Here is a 23,341-nt window from a genome sequence, read left to right on the forward strand (position 1 = left end):
TAACCCTCAGAATTGCTGCACTGGTTTTCCCAAGCTGGGTTTTTCTGGGGACTAGTTGTCCAAAATAACGGTGTCACTTGTGTGTTTATCTATTTATTTCAGCGATTGATTTGTAGATGGTTTAGACTGTATTGTGTTTATTTCAATATTTATACGGTTAGATAACTTGTTTGTAATTAACAAGTAGGCGAAACAAACTAGAGAATACAGGTAAAATTTCTAATGGGTAATACTTAGAAATTTCAACATGGTATCGAGCGAGGTTGTGGATCACAGGAGAGCTGAAGGCACTAGCTGAAGCAGAGCATTTGCAGTAGAAACAACTGTCCCGAGTGACAAAAGTTGTTCCTTGCAGAAAGCGGCAGAGATGGGTTGATGCAGAGGGACTATGTCATCAGTTCGGGCCAGAGAGAGGCCAGCGCAGAGGCTAAGGAGGGCAGAATAGGCTCACGAAGAGCCACGCAAAGACCAGGAGGGTTGACGTAGTTGGCTAGGGGAGCATTTCAATCAGTGCCGGGATTGCGCAGAGCCTAGAGGCTCAGTCCTTCAGTTGCTAGGGCATAGGACGTTGTGGGCAGATTGTGGAGAGTGAAGTTGGTGGGGCGCTGGTGCTGCCGAGACAGAACAATACCTAACGGGGTAAAACCAAGCTTGAGGGAGTCGCTACCTAGGCAGATTTCTAGCCAAGAATTCCAAATCAGTGTTGCAAGTGCATTGGAGATCGGAGAGGGGCAACTCGACGATTGGCAAGCGAATTTCTAGGAGGGAAATCGAGACTCAGAGGGAGTCTTGTAGAGAACTTCCAGACGGGAAGTAGAGAATCAGAGGGAGTCGAAGAGAGAACTTCCAGAGGGAAGTAGAGACTTAAAGGAGTCGAAAGGAAGAGCAAAGAGATGGCCATGAATGGACTGAGGGATCTGGACAGGCTGGGCAGGACGTCCAACTTTGTTATCTGGAAGGCCAGGATCCTATCCATTCTAGATAGACATCGCATCAAGGCCTTCGCCTTGAGAACAGTAGCTATCCCAGTTGACCCAGCTGACAAAAAAGTACGAGGAAGCAATGGCCAAGGAAAATGCATAATCCTTGATGGGGTCAAGGATCATGTGGTTCAGCATATTGCCAAGAAGGAGACGACAAAGGAAATGTGGAACACCTTGAAGACGTTGTACCAACATACTTCTGTGCAGAGGAAGATGTTACTAGAGAATCAACTGCGGTCATACTAGATGTAGAAGGAGGAGCAGATAGATCACTTCCTCGACAGATTGAAGGAGATCTGGGACCAACTAACTTCCATAAAGGCCACGCCGGATTAGGAGTTGATGGTGAGGACCCCCCTAAATGCAGTCTTCGAGGAGTGGGACACATTTGTCAAGAGTATTTTAGGCAGGGCGAATCTTCCAAATTGGGAAGAATTGTAAGCAGATCTTCGCCAAGAAGAGATCAGACGACTGTCCAAGACGGGAAGTAGCAGCAAAGGAGTCCGGATCAAGAAAGAGGAGGAAGAAGATGCAGCTCTGGCATTTGCAGGGAAGCAGGAGAAGAGGAAGAAAAAGGACCTCTCCAAGATAAAGTGCTTCAACTGTGGGGAATTGGGGAATTATGCGAAGGAGTGTCCGAGGAAGAAGAATAAGGGTGAGGCGTTTGACTCGAAGGCAGTGCCAACAAAGGCGGAAAAGGAGGTAGAGGAGGATGACGATTGTGCCATGAGTGCTCATGTACCTCTAGAGAAGAGGTGGGGAGACATTGATCTGTAGTCAGGAAGACTACAGGCAATGAGGGGCAGGATCCTTGAGGTACCCAAACTCTTGGATCATACCTTGCTACGAGAGCCCCAGAGTGAGAAGTAGCAGGATGGCGGATGTTGGTAGAAACGAATGTAGATGAAGCGGCAAAGAGTGCTATAGTGCAGTAGTCCTAGGTAGCGTAGAGAGGGTTGCAGCAGTGCGAGAGGCACAAAGGAGGTTAAAGTAGTGCAGGATGGCACAGAGAGGTTTGCAGCGATGCGAGAGGCAGGGAGTTGTTGTAGCAGCACAAAGGTAGTAGAGGGAGCACGAGATAGCGATAGAGAGAGCTTCAGCATCGAGAGTGTTTCTAGCCTGACAAGGATGTCAGTAGTTGGGTGGATCAGTTACTTCTCACTAATTGAGTTGTAGTGCAGTAGCAGTTAGCAGTAGCATGATGCAACATGATGAGAAGGGGTTGCAGTGCAGATGCAGTGTTGGGAGAAAGGACCAGCAGTGGCACAGATGTAGAAGGACCAGCGATAGCCTCTCTGCTTCTGTATTCACTGCCCCTCAGCTGCAACTCTGGATTCCTCTCTCAACTTTCTCAGCGAACCCAGCCCCAAAAAGTCGAAATCTTGATCTCTTGGTGTGTTCTCCAAGTGACACTCAAGCCTCCGCTTATACTTTTCTTGTTGACAGATCAACGACCGAGATTAAGTCCCTAATCAATGGCTAAGATTAGATCTGGCTTGATCCATGACTTTTGGACCATTCTAACACAGTTTTATATTGATTCACATTAATATTTCAATTTCCCTAAGTTTAGACTTAGGGACTCCATTAAAAATATTAATTATTTTAATATCTCCTAAACTGTTTAGAATCTGCCCAAACCCTTTCTGGGTATTGGAGATCTCATGTGCCTTAGCCTCTCCACCAAATTTCGTGTCTAGAGCACATCCGATACTACTCCAAATCAACAAAGGAAAATACGTGGTGAAGATATTGGAGAGATTTTGTATGTTGGATTGCAAGCCCGTGACTACCCTGATGGAGCTTAACTTCAAGAAGTTATGTGGTAGTGCTACCGGACCTATTTTTGGAAATGCTTCTAGGTATCATCAACTCATAGGATCATTGATGTTCTTGGTGAACTCCCATCTGGATATATGTTTTGCAGTCAACACGTTGAGCCAATATATGGTTGAGCCTCATCACTCACATTAGATTGGTGCCAAGAATCTTCTGAGATATCTTTGGGGCACAATCACTCGTGGGTTGAGATACACTGCTAGAGATGTGAGGCTACATTCCGATGCTGATTGGGCAGGCAGTGTGGTGGAACGAAAGAGCACTTACGGGTGATGTTTCTCTTTGGGTTCTGCCTCGATATCCTGGATGAGCAGGAAGCAGAAGTCGGTGGCTTTGAGCACCGCTGAGGCAGAGTACATTGCTGCGAGTATGGCCTCTTGTGAGGCTGTCTGGTTGAGGAAGCTCTTCAGTGAGCTGTTTGGACATACATTGGATACTACAATGATCCTCTGTGACAACCAGAGTGGGATTTGTTTATTCGAGAAGCTTGTATTTCATGATCGCTCCAAGCACATCGATATCCGATACCACTTTATCTGGGATATGGTACAACGAGGAGCAATAAGGCTCCATCATATCGGGACAGATGAGCAGGTCGCCAACATTCTGACGAAGCCCTTGGGAAAGGTCAAATTTTTTACTTTTCGAGAACAATTAGGAGTCGTTGAGAGACCCTCTTATGAGGGTCTTTTATGATACATACATTGAGCTCTGGGAGCTCCGTGGGGCTTGGGGTACTTCTTGGAGCGACGAGCGACCATAGGGTGACTCACCCTCCCCTAGTGGTGCACTATGTATAGGGTGAATGATACAACCTTCCCTTGTGATACCCCGTGGCGACATGTAGGCAGGATGAGTGGTTCATCCTTCTCCTGCCGAGACATCCTACCCATGCAGTCTAGGACTCATGGGAAGTACCTCTCATCTGGCCAATGAGTAGGGAAATGAGGATAGGGACCATAGTAGTACCGATGGACGCATCGTGTATCTACCGTACTCCCTATGCTAGGATGACATTGATCTGGGATCAATTGGAACTAACTTCGGGTTAGTAAGAGTGATATAACTCACTCTCTTTTGGAACTGACTTCGGGTCAGTAAGAGTGGTATGACACACTCTCTTCATTGGGACTGACTTTGGGTCAGTAAGAGTGCTATTGGGCACTCTCTTTTATCTGGGACTGACTTCGGGTCAGTAGAGGATGGTATGATACATTCTCGATCATTTCTTCTTTTTCATAGTTCAACATAGCAGAGCAGAGCCAAGCAGTGCAGGCTAGTGCATTTGATGGTAGAGATAGTATCAACAGATAGATGGATTAGCAGATGGAGTTCTCCCCAGTTGAGAGGGAGTGTTAAAATTGGAAACTAGGGCCAAACTCCATGCGGGTCATCTTATTTATGGCAACTGAAATATTTCTTGGATTCCTCTCGTCGAGAGGTGTAGGATTGATCTAACGATCATCCGATTCCAACACGTATTCATGGAGATATGAATTTATTTGTATTTCTTGACAATTTGTCAAGGTCGGCCTGCAAGTAAAATAGTGTTGCTCACCCCTAGCTAAACCTCAACGTGGCATATAAATAGAAGAGACCTTGAGGCATTAGCACACTCATCTCATCCTCACATCTCTTCTCTCTCCTTGTCTCTTGGGTATACAAAGGAGGAAGAAGGCTCTCTATCAATCACATGGGAAGAAGGATGCAGGTAGGGCAGTGGCTGTAGGAAGATGCAGGAAGGTGCAACAACTTCGTTTTGGGTGCCAAGGGACTGTGTTGACTAGCGTATAGGCTCCCTTGACTGCGGTTTTGTGTGGGCAGTCTCTCCTAGGCTAGCCGCATTGCTGGACAACCTGGGTTGACCTGTTGGAGGACACCTTTGGGACTGCGTTGACTGGTTAGGGCTGGCTGCAGTATTGTTGTAGCATTAACTACTGTTTTGACCTCCTTCCATTCACTGTTTTGGGTTGATATCTACTGCTGTTGGAGGCCGAGTTCTCCTAGATTGTCTTGAGGACATTTGGAGCTGATTGATTAGCCTTGACATAGCTATTCGAGGGTTTTCATTACTGCTCTTGTAAATCACAGATTTGTGATATTGTACTATCTATCTCTCTCTGCTGAATTATTGAAGAATATAGAAGAATTGATCAAAGGGTTTCCCTGCATTGGGGTTTGTCCCTGGCTGGCGCCACATCTCGTCTCTCTTGTCTTGGCTTGTTTTCTGTTGTTTTCATTTATGTTCTATCAACATTTTACTATCATGTTAATGTGATTGCCATACTGGAAATTGACATTGGGCTAATAAGAAGAATTGAAGTAAATTGCTCTTAAGCATAGAACATACCATAATTTAACAAATAGTCCGGAGTTGGATACAAGAGGGATAAATTTGATCTACCCAGATATGAAAGGCTCATCCCACAAAGGATAGCTGAACTCGGTCTTCAAGTATAGGTGATTCGATTCTCAAATGAGGAACCCAAACTATGGAGTGAGAAGAAATTGACTTCCAAGAATTCTCGAACTTTTGGGCAATGAACTGATTGTCAGATCTTCAATGGTGCCTTGCAAGAATTAATTTGGCTACCAAATAATCGCATTTGATCCTCTGAAAAGGCAATGATAATTTGGCCCCTTAATAACATTAAACACAATCTATTGAATAGATGAAATTTAACCCGTGAAAGATAATCTCGGCTTGCTAAAAAAAAGAAGGGTTTGGTCTCTGTCAATAGATGAATTCAACCTTAAATTAAAAAACAAGTCGACTTCTAACAGGAGGATATAAGATCGTTCTCCCAACTGATCAAGATGATTTGCAATAACAAGTTCAGACTCCTGAGAATTCGACCTGGACAATCAAGAGGAAATTGATCTCCAATTTTTAAGAACTCGGTCCCTTGGATAGTAAGCTTTGATCACCTTCAAGTATTATAAATTTGGCTTGCCTCAAAAGGTGGCTTCTTCAGAAATACTTTACACTCTACCTGCAATAGATATATTTGGCCCTTATAAGTGGGTGCACTCAATTTGCAACTTGCAGATGTCTCGGCCCCTATGCTTGAGTATTTTCGAACTGCTAAGAAGAGTATGTTGTTGGCTCTCGGTCCCCTTGAGGAATACTCTTGACTGGTTTCAAAGAAGAGTTTGTGGCCTGTTAAATGATAGAGAACCACACCCATAATTATAAGAGTTTTGACCTACCAAAATTGAGGCAATCGCTCCAGGGATGCAAGGATTTTGACCTGATATCCACACATCATTGATGGCCTTAACCATTTCATGCCAATAGGGAGAGTGAAACACATTGAATGATAGACTGCAAGCACAAAGAAACCATACCTCCTTTCCATCCACATCATCCCTCCTAGCAACATTAAGGAAATCTGTTATTGTTCTTCTACTTCCATAGGTTGCAGAAGTACCATGAGGAGATGAGCTACCAAATCTAGAGGTTGCACTTGATTTAGAATGAGTTTTTTGTTTATTGTTTTTCTGTTGTGCAAGCTCCTCTATTTCAACATATTTTTGTCTTTGTTCCTTTGAAACCTTAGGGCAAATTGCTATCCCCACGAGACCCTTTTTCTCATCACTCTCCATCACCCCACAAAGATGCCTCCTCACACGGGTATATGAACCACTATATGGTTTTCCACCATGACAACCATGAGGCCACACAAACTTGTAGGTTCCACCACCTTTCCCCCCTCAGGTTTGGTCACATAATTTCACAAGGGTGTCGATGCTTTACCCTCATGCATTTCAGTGTCCTCTTCAAACCCTTCCTCCTCAACATACATTGGATCACTCATATGTGTACTACTCTCCTCTTCTCCTTCTCCCCTTCTATTCCTACTCCCCACCACCATCATGAAAACCAAAAATGGAATGATACATATAAGCCAAAGAACAACATTTTGGAATATGAATATCGATGGACAACCTGAAATGAAATGGGAAAGAAGAAAGAATGGGAACGGGTAGGAGAGGGATGATAAAAAAATACAAACAACAATGACCAAAAAATGATCGAGTTTGGGGTTTGCACTTACCTCCGGGTAGGAGAGGGATGATAAAAAAATACAAACAACAATGACAAAAAAATGATCGAGTTTGCGGTTTGCACTTACCTCTTGAGCTCTTGTAGATGGCAAGCCTTCGTTACTCCTCCAAGCTCCTACTTCACTCCTCCTAGCTCCTCTTTCACTCCTCCAAGCTCTTCTCAAGCATTTCTTCTCCAAACTCTCTTCTCCTCTCTTCTCCAAGCTCTCCAAAGATACAAGAATGAGGAAAAGAGGGGGAAATTTCTTTTAAGCCCCTCTATCTTTTCCCTAACTCACCATAAACCCACCGCCAATGCAACTTAGAAGCTAAAAAAAATAAAAAAGGAAATATTCGTTGGCACACGGAAGCCCTTGTCGAGCTTCGGAAGCACTCAAGATCCGCCTGGATCCTTGCCCGATCTGTCGAGGATCTGAGGCAGATCCCCATCTGGAAACGTGGTTTCGAGATCTGGAATCATGGATCAGGCCGTCATGGTTCCATATTTCCAAGAATCGTTGAAATTTGGCGGAACCGTGGATCCAATTTTTAGATCCTTGGTTCCGCCCTTGGATCCTTGGGGGGGAAGGATCGTGCAACACTGCTTAGAGACATGCATCTTCTACACTAATCACTAATTAATTAATAATTATTATTTATATTTATAATATTTATATATATTTTATTCATTAAAGACCTTTCCTCAGCTCATTCTTGTTGCCGGTTTGAATCTTCACATCCTTGCCTTCATTACAAACTCACATTCTCTTCAACTCCTCCTTGCTCAGTTGGCTTTTGAATAGTTTCATGTTTTGCTCAAGCAACATTTCGGTAAGTTCATAGGTAGTAGGTGAGACAACATGTTCTTTCCTCCAGATGGCCGATAACTTGGATTGCAGCATCTTGCAAATGGCATCACAATGTCCCATAACTGAAGAAAAAATAGACTACATGCTTGTTTTGGTCATTTCAGGATGATGTTCCTCAATGTTGAAGAAACATTGAAACATTTGAAGAATCAAATAATTACATTCTAGATCAAGCATGACGCCATATGATCTGACTTTTACCATGATTTCTAAGATCTTAAGCTTCTTTCCCAAGGTGTTATCCAAGTCTTGGAAGTTTTCCACTATTAGTTGGAAAACTTTCGTCATAATATCATCATTTTAGGGAGGTATAGGTGAAGTTATCCTCATGACCTCGCTGAGACAGGAGGCATCTATAAGTCTCATCCCCTCACAAGGGTGCTCCAAGAAGCTTTGTTGTATCAAGGAAAGCATAGTTTCCTTTAGAGCCCAATTTAGAATCCTAAAATCTGATTGGCTCACTTTAGAAAGTTGAGTCTAATTTCTCTAGATTAAGGAGGGCTTTTACAGTCGCCTTCATGTTCTTTAAGTCTAATCCAAGTGCATAAAGCCAATTTCCTACGTCCAGTTCTTTCTGCAAATTCCTTATTTGTTGCAGTTGTAGGATAGCATGTACCCCTTTTGAAAAGGGTCTGCTATTTGGTTTTGTTCTTTGGCTCATGGAAGCATTACAACCCAAAAAACCAACTGATGCTAAGCTATTAAGGGCATTTATGAAAGCCGTATCCCAATCATCCATGGTGACAAAAATCTACTTATGACAGATACATTAGGTTTGCAATGGGATAAGGCTGATAACCCCTCAGGACTATGACAAATACATGCTCAGCCATGACCCCTAACCTCACCAATTTATAAGGCTTCATATGTGATACAAGGCAATATCTTTATCACAGACACTTCATTGTCAACCTTTCAACAATACAATGATCATGGATATACTACTAACAGATTAAAGTCCAGCCCTAAATTACTCAATTGTTGAAAAGTGTGCAACAAGAAATGCTAAATTTAGAATGTGCTAAAAATAGCAGTTTGGCCAGTGAGGTCATTGGCCACATTGGGTGAGAGGTGAAATTGCTAAAAATAGAAAGTTCTAAAAATAGCATTTTTGGGTCCCTTCCTATTTATAGCAATCAGTCTATCTATAGGAAGTAAAATTAATTTTGGTTTTAACAGCAGTTGGAAATATTAATTAATTAATTTAGTTGAGTTAATTAGTTAAGGAAATTCGAATTTGAAGTCTTTGTGAGCATGCACATGAGTTATCTCACTGATTGAGGAATTTATCCTTAATTTCCTCCACTGATTGAGGGAATAAGTATGTGTTCTATAATGAGAGAATGAGTTGACTTAGTTCTAACTAGTCAAGTCCAGTTAGATTATTTTAACAAGTTGTTAAAATTATAAAATATAGTTTGTTAATGCTTGCATGCATGTGACAACTATTATTTTAGATAACTAAGTATTCTCTCATGGATAACTGTTGCATGTCAGTTCTGTCAAAGACCCAGTTGAGATCAGATGTGGGACAGTGTACTATCAGATGCTTGACTATTTCTAGTAAGTAGTTTTTGCATGGTTGAGGAACTAGTGTCCTCAAGGATTGCGTAGTTGGACCATTGGTTAACTTGGTATGTTTGGAATTAATTGCATATGCTTTTGCTATTATTTCCTAAGCAAACTACGCAAGGAAATAGGGATTGGACCATAGGTAAAGCCTTTATATACAGGGCTTGGTTGGTTCATGAGACATATCTTCATAGTTCATTGAGAACTGAATAGCTTGAGAGCTAATTCTTTTTGTATTGTGAAGAGGATTTCCATTTGATTTATAATACATGGTTGGGGTTTTATGTTGGTGCTTTCCCCTGGATATATCTTGTGTTATGTGTGATTATTTCTCTTGATCAGTTATGCATGTTTCTACTTGATGTTGCTCATGAATTCGATTATGCTTCCGCTTAATGTTTTGTAGAAGTAGAACAAGTATTATGCTTTAGGACATTGCATATATCAGTTTGTGCTACAAGTGAAATTTCTACATGGTATGGGAGCACATGGGATCAAGCAAGAATAGTATACTAGTAGGAGAAATTCGAAGTTTATTATTCGGGATATAGATCTCAAGTTCTTATCACATCTATTTCATTGATGGCGTTTTATGGTTTGAGGCTTGAGTATGCCCTTGATGGCAACTCAAACTATATAGCTTGGAAGGATAACATGGAGGCAATTTTGGAAGATAATGGCCTTAAGGATTTCATTGATCAAGAAGTCCCTAAGCCTACTGACAAGACTGAGCAGGTGGAATGGAGGAAGTGTGTGGCTAGAGCCAGGAGAATTCTCTTGGAGGAAGTGCGAGATCACATTGTCTCGAGCCTCCATGGGAAGGAGACTCCACATGCAATGTGGAAAACATTGAAAGATTTATATCAGAATAGCAATGATCAAAGGAAGTTGGCACTAAGGGACAAACTTCGAAAGATCAAGTGTGGAAGGGATGAAACGATCTCTATGTATCTGACCAAGCTCATCACATGCAGGGATGAGCTTGCAAGTGTAGGGGTCGTGACATCGGATGAGGATATGGTGAGTCTAGCACTCCTTGGCCTTCCTAAGAGCTGGCATAGCTACCAGGACTCGGTGAATGGAAGGGAGAAACTGCCAGATTGGGAATGACTATGGTCGGATTTGATGCAGGAGGAGATCCGACGGAGCCCCAGAGACAGTTCTTCATCCATGCATGAGGAGAACTGTGCCTTAGCGAGTAAGGCGAAGAAGGGGAAGGAGAAGGTTTCTCTTTCCGAATCCAGTTCTTCCAATGATGGGAAGAAGGTTGACAAATCGAAAGTGCGATGCTTTCGTTGTCATGAGGTGGGCCATTATGCTGCAAATTGTCCACGGAGGAAATCCAAGAAGGGATCCGGGGAAGGATCTGAAGGTGAGGCACTTGCTTCACAGTTTGAGTTGGATTTCACACTCTTTGCATGCATGGTTTCATCCATGGTGGGAAGTGGTTGGTTTCTTGACAGTGGAGCTTCTTTCCACATGACCGGCGACAAGAGTTTGTTCAGTACTTTGGAGGAGAAAGATCTCCAGATACTCATAGCGATGGGTAATGATGAGAAGTATAGTGTCTCAGGTATAGGCACGATTATTTTTCAGTGGGAGCATGGAGCTCGCCTTACCTTGACCGATGTCAAGTCTGTACCAGGACTGAAGAGAAACTTGGTGTCGATCGCGATGCTGGAAGACAGAGGCTATGATGTAGTCTTTAGTAAGGGAAAGGTTTTCCTTAGACACATCATCACTAGACAGGTGAAGCAGATTGGTTCACGGGTCAAGAACCTGTATGCTCTTGAGGTTCAAGCAGTGTTGTTAAAATCACGATTTTATCGTTTAATCACAAGTTTTTCATCAAAACGAGAATATCGCGAGTAGTACTCGCATTTTTTTTTTATACGTGATTTTTTCGGTAATTATAGTGGAGGGTCGGGGTAGCGTGGTTTTATAAGGAAAAAAACAAATTTCTTCTATTTCATTTGGACAATAGAGCACGTGGAGGGTTGTGGAGACTTGGAGTGTTGGAGAGGCTTGGAGATTTTGCCATTTTGGAGCTAAATCCACTGCGTGGAGGAGAAAATCAAAGAGTGTGCTAAGGAGGAGACTGATTATCTCCATAAAAACAGCATGGGCACCAATTTTTTTTGTTTTCATTGTTTTGAAACTTTGTTTTTGTTTTTTTTCAATGTTTTTGGTTGGGTTTGGAATGGGGTTTTTGACATTTGTCCAATGTAATCTTTTTTTAGTTTTTTTGGTTGGGTTTGGAATCGGGTTTTTGACATTTGTCCAATGTATTGTTCTTTTAGTTTTTTTGGTTGGGTTTGGAATGGGGTTTCTAAGTTTCTTAAATTGTATGTAATTTTTTTTAGTTTTTGTACAATGTAAAAATTAAAATACTAAATTGTAAGTTTGTAACTTGTAAATACTAAATTGTAATTCTTATTTTCCCATAGGTTCACAACTTCACCGAAACACCATTCAAGTTTTCAACTTCAAAGTTCAAAATCAAACATGCCAAGGAAATTGGATCCTTTTTGGGAATATGCTGAACCTAATGCTTCAAATGATAGAATAAACTTGACTTGCAAGTTGTGTGGGCACCATATGTCCGGGGGGTGTATAGATTGAAGTATCACCTTGCAAAAATACAAATCCTGAACTCATCCAAAGAGCCATGAAAGCGTTGGAAGCTTTAGACTAGAATAGAGAGGCCAAAGAAGTGAAAAGGCAACTAAAAAAGTCAGCTGAACAAACAAGTGGCACTGGTTCTACTACAACATCAACCAATCTGGTAGCTGCCACATCATTTTTTGTTCCTCGAACCACACCTGGTTCACAGCCATCTATCAGTTCAATGCTAAAAAGAACTGAGAAAGAACAAGCTGACAAGTTGCTGGCAAAATTTCTCCTTTGGAGTGATATTCCTTTCAGCATTGTAAGGAATAATCCATTTTTCCAACCTGTTGTTGATGCTATTGCAACTATTGGCCCAGGGTACAAAATCCCTTCTTATCATGATTTCAGACGCCGGATTCTTCAAAATGAAAAGCTTGACTGCACCCAAAGATTGGAGGATTTTAGGGCATCATGGGCACAAACAGGATGCACTGTTATGTCAGATGGTTGGACTGACCAAAAGGGGAGAACCCTTATAAACTTCTTGGTTAGTTGTCCCAAGGGGACTATGTTTATCAAATCTGTTGATGCATCTGCACAAATCAAAGATGCAAGAACTTTATGTGATTTGCTAGATGTGTTTATTTTGGAGGTGAGTGCAGAAAATGTTGTCCAAATCATAACGGACAACGCTGCAAATTATGTTGCTGCTAGCAGGATGCTTATGGACAGGCATCCTACTTTATTTTGGACACCTTGTGCTGCACATTGTATTGATTTGATGTTGGAGGACATAGGGAAAATTCCCTTTGTCAAAGATATTGTTGAGTCATCCAAAAGCATTACAAAATTTATATATAACCATACATCTATGCTTAACTTGATGAGAAGATTCACCAACAACAAAGAGTTAGTGCGCCCCGACATTACACAGTTTGCCACCAGTTTCATATCTCTTCAATCCCTCTTGAATTTTATGTGGGATATGAAGAGAATGTTTCTTTCAGAGGAGTGGCGTGCTTTGCCAATGAGCCACAAACCAGAGGGAGAGGCCGTATACAGACTAGTTTCATACCAGAAAGACTTCTTGGCGGGAGTGCAGGAGGTGTGCGCCATTACTGAACCTTTGGTAAAGGTTCTTCGGTTAGTTGATGGTGAGAAGCCCACAATGGGCTATTTGTATGAGGCCATGGACAGGGCCAAAGAAGCCATTCGAGCCTACTATGATGATAAGGGAGTTGAGGGGTTTCAGAGACAACTCCTCCTATGGGGAGTGATTGATGAGCGATGGAGCAACACACTCCATCGTCCCATTCATGCTGCTGGGATTTTCCTGAACCCCGCATTTTCTTACACATGTGGGTTTGTATTTAATGCTGAGATCATGGATGGATTCTTATTCTGTGTCCAGAAGATGGTGCGATCTCCAGCAGAACGTATAGAGATCTCTAAAGAAATTGAGACATATAGGATGGCAGGTGGCACATTTGGCTTTGACATGGCTGTGACTGATAGGACGATTAAAATGCCAGGTATTTTTTAGTTTGTAACTTTGTTTCAAATTTCATTCTCTTCAAATTCCATTTTTTTTCTTATGTTTATTTAAAATTTTATTTGTAATTTTGTTGTAGATGCATGGTGGAGAATGTATGCTGCCAGGGTACCCCTTCTGCAAAAGCTTGCCATTCGAATCCTCAGCCAAACATGTAACTCCTCAGGATGTGAGCGCAACTGGAGTGTATTTGAAAAAATACACAACAAGAAGCGCAACAGGTTAACACTTAAACATTTAAAATATTGCAAATTTCCAAATAAATTTTTGAATTCATTAAACAATATGTTTTTTTTATAATTATTAATTATTATTTCATGATCTCTGTACAGGTTGGAGTCCCAGCGATTTAATTACATGGTCTACGTCTACTATAATCTTCGATTGTGGGTGAGGCAACTTGAGAGGACACCTGATATGGAGGCCATCTCATTGGATGGGATTGACACTACTGCTGCATGGAGGGTTGAGGCCGAGAGGCCTCTCATGGAGTTTGCTGATGATTGGTTAGTGCAAGATGTAGTGGAGGGGGAGGAGGAGGAGCAGGAGGAGGAGGAGGAGGAGGAGGAGGAACAGGAGGAGGAGGTGACACCACCTGCCCGGGCTACCCTTGCCACTAGTAGAGGACGTGGTCTACCTCCTATAGCTCCTACTTCTAGTTCTTCAGCTTCTAGAGCACAACAGACTCCACTGCCAACTCCACCAACACCAGCATCTACATCTAGAGGGAAAGGGAAAGCTGTGGCATTTTCTCGCAAGAGGGGCAGAGGAAATCAATAGTATTAGACTTTAGTTATTTTGTTCATTTTATTGTATATGACATTATGACTCATGAGATACATTATTATATTTTTTGTTGATATTTTGAGGCTGAGTTGGGACTCAGGAGTCAGGACTTACTATTCAGGACATGATTCACTGTTATGTGTGATTTTAGCACTAGAAATGATATTAAACATCTTATATATTAGTTCTTTTATCATATTTATGTGTCAATGTATTTATTTTATGTTATAGATGGTCTAGATATTAAAAAAATAAAAAAAAAATGAATATTTTTGTATCAAACGATTTTTCCCGATTATTACGATTTTTTCCTCGCGCTGATATTATCCCGATAACGATTAATGCAACATTGGGTTCAAGATGCATGCAAAGCCTTGAGTAGCAAGACAACTGATGGAGACTTGGTGGTTGAGAGGGAGGGTATATTACCTCTCAACATGCAGAGCCAGAAGAAGTCTCAGACAATTGTGGAGGAGCCACGATTGGTGCAACAGCTTCAGGAGGTTGTGGTGCAACCACAATTGGGGAGCTGAGAGGAGATCGAGTAGAGACATCTACTCATGCAGAGACCTCCAGTAGGGGGAAACTTTGAGCCAGGTGGGTAGAGGGATTGCATGCAGCCATACCTCCAAGTAGGAGGTGGGGCGACATAGAGTGATTGTCCCAAGGAGGAGGGGCAGGATCCTTGAGGTACCCAACCTCTTGGATGAGACCTTGCTACAGGAGCCCCGATGTGGAGTAGCAGGAACTGATTGATTGGGTAGAGACAGATGTGGATGGAGCGACAAAGAGAGCGACAGTGCTGGGAATCCCAGGACAGCGCATAGCTAGTAGGCTGCAACAATGCGAGAGGCACAAGTGTTTTGCACAGTGCTAGGTGGCACAGGGAGGTATGCAATGGTGCGAGATGCATGGAGATGTTGCAGTAGTGCAGATGTCAGAGAGGGAGCACTTGTCAGCAGCAGGTAGAGCTTCAGCATCAGAGTATGTTCCTAGCCCAACAGAGTGGTCAGTTGGGAGTGTTTTTGTTCCAAGTGTTGGAGCAAGTGGACCGGGTAGATGTGTTGCATGCAAAACATTCTAGAGTTATAGGATCGGGTTTGAGAGGAAGCCTTTCTTGTTGAGAGGGAGTGTTAAAAAGTGTGCAACAAGAAATGTTAAATGTAGAATGTACTAAAAATAGCAGTTTAGCCAGTGAGGTCATTGGGCACATTGGGTGAGAGGCGAAACTGCTAAAAATAGAAAGTTCTAAAAATAGCATCTCTGGGTCCCTTCCTATTTATAGCAGTCCCTAGTATATCTATAGGAAGTAAAATTAATTTTGATCTTAACAACAGTTGGAAATATTAATTAATTAATTCAATTGAGTTAATTAGTTAAGGAAATTTGAATTTGAAGTCTTTGTGATCATGCACATGAGTTGTCCCACTGATTGAGGAATTTATCCTTAATTTCCTCCACTGATTGAGGGAATAAGTATGAGTTCTATAATGAGAGACTCAGTTGACTTAGTTCTAACTAGTCAAGTCCAGTTAGATTATTTTAACAAGTTGTTAAAATAATAAAATATAGTTTGTTAATGCTTGCATGCATGTGACAACTATTATTTTAGATAACTAAGTATTCTCTCATGGATAACTGTTGCATGTCAGTTCTGTCAGAGACCCAGTTGAGATTAGATGTGGGACAATGTACTATCAGATGCTTGACTATCTCTAGTAAGTAGTTTTTGCATGGTTGAGGAACTAGTGTCCTCAAGGATTGCGTAGTTGGACCATTGGTTAACTTGGTATGTTTGGAATTAATTGCATATGCTTTTGTTATTATTTCCTAAAAAAACTGTGCAAGGAAATAGGGATTGGACCCTAGGTAAAGCCTTTATATACAAGGCTTGGTTGGTTCATGAGACATATCTTCATATCTTCATAGTTCATTGAGAACTAAATAGCTTGAGAGCTAATTCTTTTTGTATTGTGAAGAGGATTTCCACTTGATTGATAATACATGGCTGGGGTTTTATGCTGGTGCTTTCCCCTGGATATATCTTGTGTTATGTGTGATTATTTCTCTTGATCAGTTATGCATGTTTCTACTTGATGTTGCTCATGAATTCGATTATGCTTCCGCTTAATGTTTTGTAGAAGTAGAACAAGTATTATGCTTTAGGACATTGCATATATCAGTTTGTTCTATAGGTGAAATTTCTACATCAATTAGCACACCGTCTGACTATTAATTATACACAACAAATAAACCTTTGATTACATGGCCAACTGAGTCACAAGACACCGTCATTACTCACTATTACGGGGCTTTGACAAATCTATGACAATAGGATATATCAAGACAACAACAATGCTACACCCATACAACCACAGATCATACTCAACTATGAACCTAAGGCAACATCCTCACAACAAAGATACATCATCACAAAGACAAATATTTGTTATAACTTCTTGATGTACTTTTATTTTAATTGACAATTTTAAACAATTCGAGGACATACCTTTTCTGGAACAATTTGTGGACGGTGAACACCTTCAGCCAAAAAATATAATAAGGCAAATCAAATTCTACAATTACGATACCAAAACCTATGCTTCACTCTAGTATTGTAGAAACCAGGTCAGCCATAAAATTTGATCTAGATAAGAAAATAATTTAGCCCCTTCTCAGACAAATTATGTATTTTCAAGAACTTGCCCAATCAAGATGAATAGCTCAGCCCTAGAATGGCATGATCTCAGCTACTCAGCCTCTGGTAATGCAAGTAAACTCGACTCCTTTAATTGATCACAGGAAAAAATTAAACCCTCCACGGATGAAGGTCTCAGCTATCGAATAATAATCTTCAGAAATCAACCTTGGAAAGATTCAACCTACTAAACTCGATCCCTGATATCCATAATAGATCTCGGCTTCATTGATCTATCTTGGCCTGGCAAGAAGAATCATGAAGTAAGATAGCTCCAACAGTATATCATGTTCAAAAATACAGTTTTCAAGATTATAACCAGCTTCGACAGCCTGGACACCTTATTCTGATATTGAAACTCAGCTTCAGTTGTGTTCTGCCTCTAATGACTGGAAATTCAACCTTCACAAGATAATGTGCAATAGTCTGGAGTTGGCTACAGGAGGGATAATTTTGATTTGCCCAGATCTGAAAGGCTCATCCCACAAAGGATAGCTGAAATCGGTCTTCAAGCATAGGTGATTCGTTCCTCAAATGAGGAGCCTGAACTTTGGACTGATAAGAAATTGACCTCCAAGAATTCTTGGACTTCTGGGCAATTAACTGATATTTCATATCTTCGATGGTGCCTTGTAAGAATTAATTTGACAGCCAAATAATTGCATTTGATCCTCTAAAAAGGAAATGATAATTTGGCCCCTGAAGAACAATAAACACAGTCTGCTGAATAGATGAAATTTAACTCATGAAAGATAATCTTGGCTTGCTAAAAACAAGAAGGGTTTGGTCTCTATCAATAGATGAATTCAGTGCTCAATTAAAGAATAATTTGACCTCTAGCAAGAGGATATAAGATCATTCTCCCAACTGATCAAGATGGTCTGCAATAACAATCTCAGACTTTTTGAGAATCCGACCTAGACAATCAAGAGGAAATCTATCTCCAATTCGTGAGCACTCGGTCCCTTGTATAGTAAGCTTTGATCACCTTCAGGTATTATAAATTCGGCCTGCCTCAATAGTTGGCTTCTTTAGAAATAGTTTACACTCTGCCTTCAACTGATATATTTGGCCCTTATAAGTGGGTGCACTCAATCTGCAATATGGAGATGTCTCGGGCCCTATGCTTGAGTATTTTTGGACTGCTAAAAAGAGTATGATGTTGGCTCTTGGTCCCCTTGAGAAATACTCTCGACCTGCTTCAAAAAAGGAGTTTGCGGCCTGTCAAATAACGGAGCACCACTCCCAGAATTACAAAATGACACCTGAAGTGTATTTAATTAAGATATGCTCATTAATAACCCCGTTTTACAGAAATTGTCGGAATGCAGTAGAACGAAGAATAAATTGTGCAGGACTGGCCCTGACAATGAAATGCTGCGAGCGATTCCCATTGGACCCCGTAAAACTCCTCCAAAACCCTCTGGGACCACTGATAACGGAATCTCGCACCCATAATGAAGCTGTCACCAATCCAGAAAATCCATCCTAGCCGCATCATAAGGGAAACTGGAAATGCAGACATTACAAGCTTCATGTTTCAAAACAAAACCAAATAACAACCAATATATTTTGTTTCCAAGCAGATCTACAGTCGAATAACCACTTGTTTGGCAAAGTCTACAAACCAGTTATATCGGCCATCAACCTGCACATCTAATATGCTTGAAAGATTTAGTCACTGAGGTTTCAATTCGAACAGTGTTTGTTGTTTCACTGCTTGTATTCTGTTCAGAAAACATGACCTGAATGTTCACCACGATTAAGGATTTGTGCACTATAATCTTACTAACTGCCATGCTATTCTGTGTTTGTTGCACTTGTTGATATCAAGGCTGAATTGTTTATGTAAAAGCTTGGTACATGTCCCAAAACATTACCCTTGCTGTGATGATATTTTCTGGATGCTTGACATGACATTTTTAATTCAGGCCCCTTCGAAGTTATGCCTTATTTCATCTTCTCAAAGGTCTACGAGTAGAGAATTCAGGGAACATCAAGAAAGTGGAAAGCCATATGTTTTACTCGATGTACGAGACGAACACCAGTACAAAATTGCTGCTTTGCCAAATTCTGTAAACATTCCATTATCATGTTTGGAGACTCAACTCCAGCTAATCCAAGAAGCTATGAGAGAGGTCTCAGAAAAAAATGCATCTGAGGAACCCTTACAGTTTGAAAAGTCAAATGGAACCACTGGTGATCAATTTTGTTCCAGGATTCCGTTATATGTTGTCTGTAGGAGAGGGAATGATTCTCAAAGAGCAGTTCAATATTTGAGTAACAGAGGTTTCCATGCTGCACGGGACATTATTGGTGGGTTGGAGGCTTGGACAAAGGAAATTGACTCGAACTTCCCTTCCTATTGACAACGCTGTCTCAAGTTTCAAGGATTCCAATTATCTGCTGATACAACTTCCCTGTTAGATTGGTCATTTATGTATGGCCTCCAAGCATGAAATATTATGTAATTAAGTAGTGGAGAATTTATCATTTCTATAACTTGGATTATGGAGTCACAGTAAATTATAACCGGTTAATACATGACTGCATATGATTCAACTTTCTGTGTATGATATGTTCCGAATGAAAGGCTGAAGTAAGGTGAAACATCTGGAGTTTACTATCTAGAAAAACATGATTGTTAGCTCCGTATTTGAGCACAGAAGAATGCCATACTCGTGTTCTTGATGTCAGATGCTTCTTATGTGCTTAATGAATTATGAAAATAAAGAGGATACAGAGAAACAAGCATTCAAAATTGACAGTAATCATTGACAGAGCTATTAACATTATCAATCAAGAAGTTTGGGCCAAGGTGGAATCATCTTAAATACTTCAAACAAACAGAAAATGCTATCCTGTAGTTAGTTTATACCTTATTGAAATTTTATTACAGAATCCTATCAACTGAAATGCATACCTATATGCATGTCATTTTTTTTACTTTGTAAGGCTTATTTGAGGTGTCTTCTAATTGTGTCAAACTGTGCAATATATTTTAAGAAAGCTAACGAAAATCCCAGAAGGCTTTCACGAAGGTGTATTTCAACATCATAGGGGAAGTGGCAGCAATCATGTGTGGTAGAGCATCTCAGAGGTTTTGCAAGGATGGAAGCTTTAGAATGGTATTTGTGTAGGCTTTTGATGTGTTTTTCCCTAATCTTATACACCTGTATATAAGTAATGCAATTGATAATTACTCAAATCTAACTTGGTTTCTGCAAGGAAGGAAAATCCCTGTCAATGGTTTGTAGTCGTTTTGAAAAGGAAATACATCTAAAATATGTTTGATTGTATACACGGAAAATTTGTTGCAACGTCTATGTTGACATGTACACACACTAAAACTGTCACTGAGAAATAGGTGCAACATGAACACTTGTTACCCAAACAATCTTGAATTTGATTTGTCGATGAAAAGATCTAATTAGAAGACAATATTTTCTATTGCCTTGGGGCTCTACTTCTTCCATCATTCGGAGATGGTTTGATGACTTCCTCCTTTTAGAAAATAGGCTTCTTTGTGTGGAAATTTTTAATTGGACTAATTTATCAATCCAATTAAAGGGATGGGATGATCCTGTTCTAGAATTGAAGGGCCACTATCATTGTTCCACGGAGAAGGGACATTCTTACTTTACATAAGGATAACCTTTCTAAAGGAGAATCAGATCCCTTCTTATTTTACATAAGGATAACGTCTATAAAGGAGAATCAGATAATGCCATGTAAAGGCTGCAATCCCAAATTAGTTCACATATTACATGTTGTACACAAGTTTTTGTAGTGAAGGGATGCAAACCATTGTCTAAACAAATAGCAACTACCCCCAAATTTTCAAGGAACAATGACTTAGGGACAAATTAAAGGAAGCAATAAATTAGAAATACACAAGAAATTAATTCACCATAATACATGAATGATAGAATTATATATGCCACATACAAAAATTTAATAGCATTTATGATACCATTAACATTTAACATCATAACCTAATGATATTCCATTGAAAACATAATTTGTTTTTTAAACTATAAAAGTTGATGATATATATTTCAAAATGCCTAAATGCCAAAATGGTCAAACAATATGACTTTGCCACATTTTGTGGTGGTGCTCATTTGAATAATATTAATCCTTCATTGCATGCTTTAGACATGCCTAAAAGATGAACTACTATCATGTTGTAGTTTATCATAAATAAACCTTTGCATATATTATATAAGTAATTTGTGAGACTATCTCAAAAGACACACAATTACCATGTTGCAATTTCCACTAGACTAGTTTTTGCATATATTACACTTTTCACATCTTATGAATCCACCTCTCTACCTTGAAAGAGAGAAATATGTTATTTTCCTCACAACTAATTCACTTTTAAGTGTGACCAAGACAACATGTGTCATCCCTTTCTATGCTTCTTCTTCAACTATTTATCTCAAGTGACCCTATCACAATCCATAAGGATGACAAACCTTTTTCACCCACCCAAGTTATTAATAAGAAAACTCACATGACCACTCCTCTACATACCAACACTATGAATACTCTCTTGGAGATTCTAAAAGTCCCCTACCTAGAACCTCTTTTTAGAGCATACACAAATGAGTGTCTTCTACACACATGAAGTGTAAAATCTCACCCTCTTGTTTTTTAAATAACCCCTATAACAAATACCAATCTCTAATCAAAGACTTATACATTAGAGGTGTTGTTGCTCAACTTGTACAAGCACGGTGTGACTCAGGGTAGGGGATGTCACTCTGATCCCTGCCCACTCCGTTCTAGTTGTCTCCCAACAACATGTTATAGGGGGGTAGTCCCTATAGAAGAAGGAAATCAGAGACAAGTTGGCAACCAACTAGTCTGGGAAACACAATTGAATGGGCTAGCCACTTGGTTAATTTTAGAAAGACTTAAAGATTAGATCAGATTTGAATGTGAGACCAGTGCCTTATGGAGTCAACTTCTTGTTTATTATCAATTATATGCCAAGTAACTGGATGAAAAATTGTTGCTTGGATGCTTGACTATCCTAAATGAAATCCAAATTCTACAAGCTAGGTAAAATGCAAAATCTTGGTTGATTTTAAGATATATGCATGTTCTAAATGTGACCTTCACGTTAACTATTTTGGAGCTAGTCTTTATAGTAGGTTGTGGGATAAAAGCCAACAGGAAGCAAGCAGATGCTTGATTAACGATACCTCCCCCTGTGTTCTAACTACCCGGCGCCTCTGAGACTATGGCTCTGATGACTGCAAGGTCACCGTGTTAACCACTAAAGAGGTGCTAAGCTCCTCAAGCTAGATGAGAAATGGTGAACCTAGAAGCTTATCAACCAATCTTATGCTTGGAGGTAAATTGTTAGGCGCAAGACTATCTTATAATGATGTGCAAGGTGGATGAGTGATTCTTAAGGTGAGATTACTTAAATGTTCTTTAAATACTTAGTTATGATTTGCTTCAAGTGAAGATATCAAGTACTTAACAATTCTTAGAAAGGTAATCTCAACCAAAAGATAAGTGCCAACAAGAGATCTCCACGATAAAATTATTCAAGTGCTTAAGACAAAATTATGATCCACAAAGATATTAACCAATAAATGATAACAATGATGACAATTAAGGAAACTAGCGCACTTATCCACTTAGAACAATTAGCCAATGAGACAAAATGTCAATCATGAGATAGGCAACAAGATTATCAATGCTTGATGCCAATATGCCCTCTCCTCTTGATCATTTTATTTTTGTTTATTTATTTAATTATTTATGTTTATATTTTTCATATATTCTCTCCTTTTATTTATTTGTTTTGCAATCTTCCCCCCCTTTTTTAAATCATGTGTTCCTAGACCTTTACCTTTGTTTTGTAATTGTCCTTAAGATATTTGTTTATTTAATTAAGCAATTATTATTTAAATTTAAATAATTAAAAATTGGTTATTTATTTATTTATTATATACTTATTTTATCTTCCATATTGATCGTATTTATCTATAAATCTACCTTATTATTATTCTTTGGCTTTTAGTCAAATTAGGGTCCTTATGATATTGCTATATTTAATTAATCAATTATTTATTTTTAAATTTATTAATTAAAATTGTTATTTATTTATTTTTATATATTTTCTTCCATATTGATCATATTTATCTATATATCTACCTTATTATTCTTCTTTGACTTCTAGTCAAATTAGGGTATTTTTTAAATTCTAATATATTTTTCATCAAAATTATAAAACTAAATTTTGGTCAATTTCCTTTCCTTGATTTAATTTATGATATAATATTTTATTATTTAGGACAATTATTCTCTCCCTTTTTATCTATAAAATTCCCCAATTTTAATTTCACCTCTTACTTGGAATTTA

The 23,341-nt window shown here is 39.7% G+C and overlaps 2 protein-coding genes across 2 annotated transcripts in view; both read left to right on the forward strand.

The window, feature by feature from the left end:
- Nucleotides 1–19,652, forward strand: part of CNX5 (co-factor for nitrate, reductase and xanthine dehydrogenase 5) — a 286,044-nt gene extending 266,392 nt beyond the window's left edge. The window contains exon 11 of the mRNA XM_089395837.1: nt 18,888–19,652. Coding sequence (XP_089251963.1) covers nt 18,888–19,325 — 438 coding nt within the window. The 3' untranslated portion in view covers nt 19,326–19,652. The remainder of the gene's footprint in view (nt 1–18,887) is intronic.
- LOC149207687 (uncharacterized) lies at nt 13,559–14,406 on the forward strand. The gene is made up of 2 exons (XM_089393929.1): nt 13,559–13,693; nt 13,805–14,406. Exons 1-2 carry the CDS (start codon nt 13,566–13,568, stop codon nt 14,250–14,252), a joined length of 576 nt encoding a protein of 191 aa, XP_089250055.1. The 5' UTR covers nt 13,559–13,565; the 3' UTR covers nt 14,253–14,406.
- Nucleotides 19,653–23,341: the final 3,689 nt, after the last annotated feature.

The sequence above is a fragment of the Pinus tabuliformis genome, chromosome 1_2 (assembly GCF_031772625.1).
Source record: "Pinus tabuliformis cultivar Carrire ecotype Pingquan chromosome 1_2, CPIR1, whole genome shotgun sequence".
Classification (NCBI taxonomy): Eukaryota; Viridiplantae; Streptophyta; class Pinopsida; order Pinales; family Pinaceae; genus Pinus; species Pinus tabuliformis.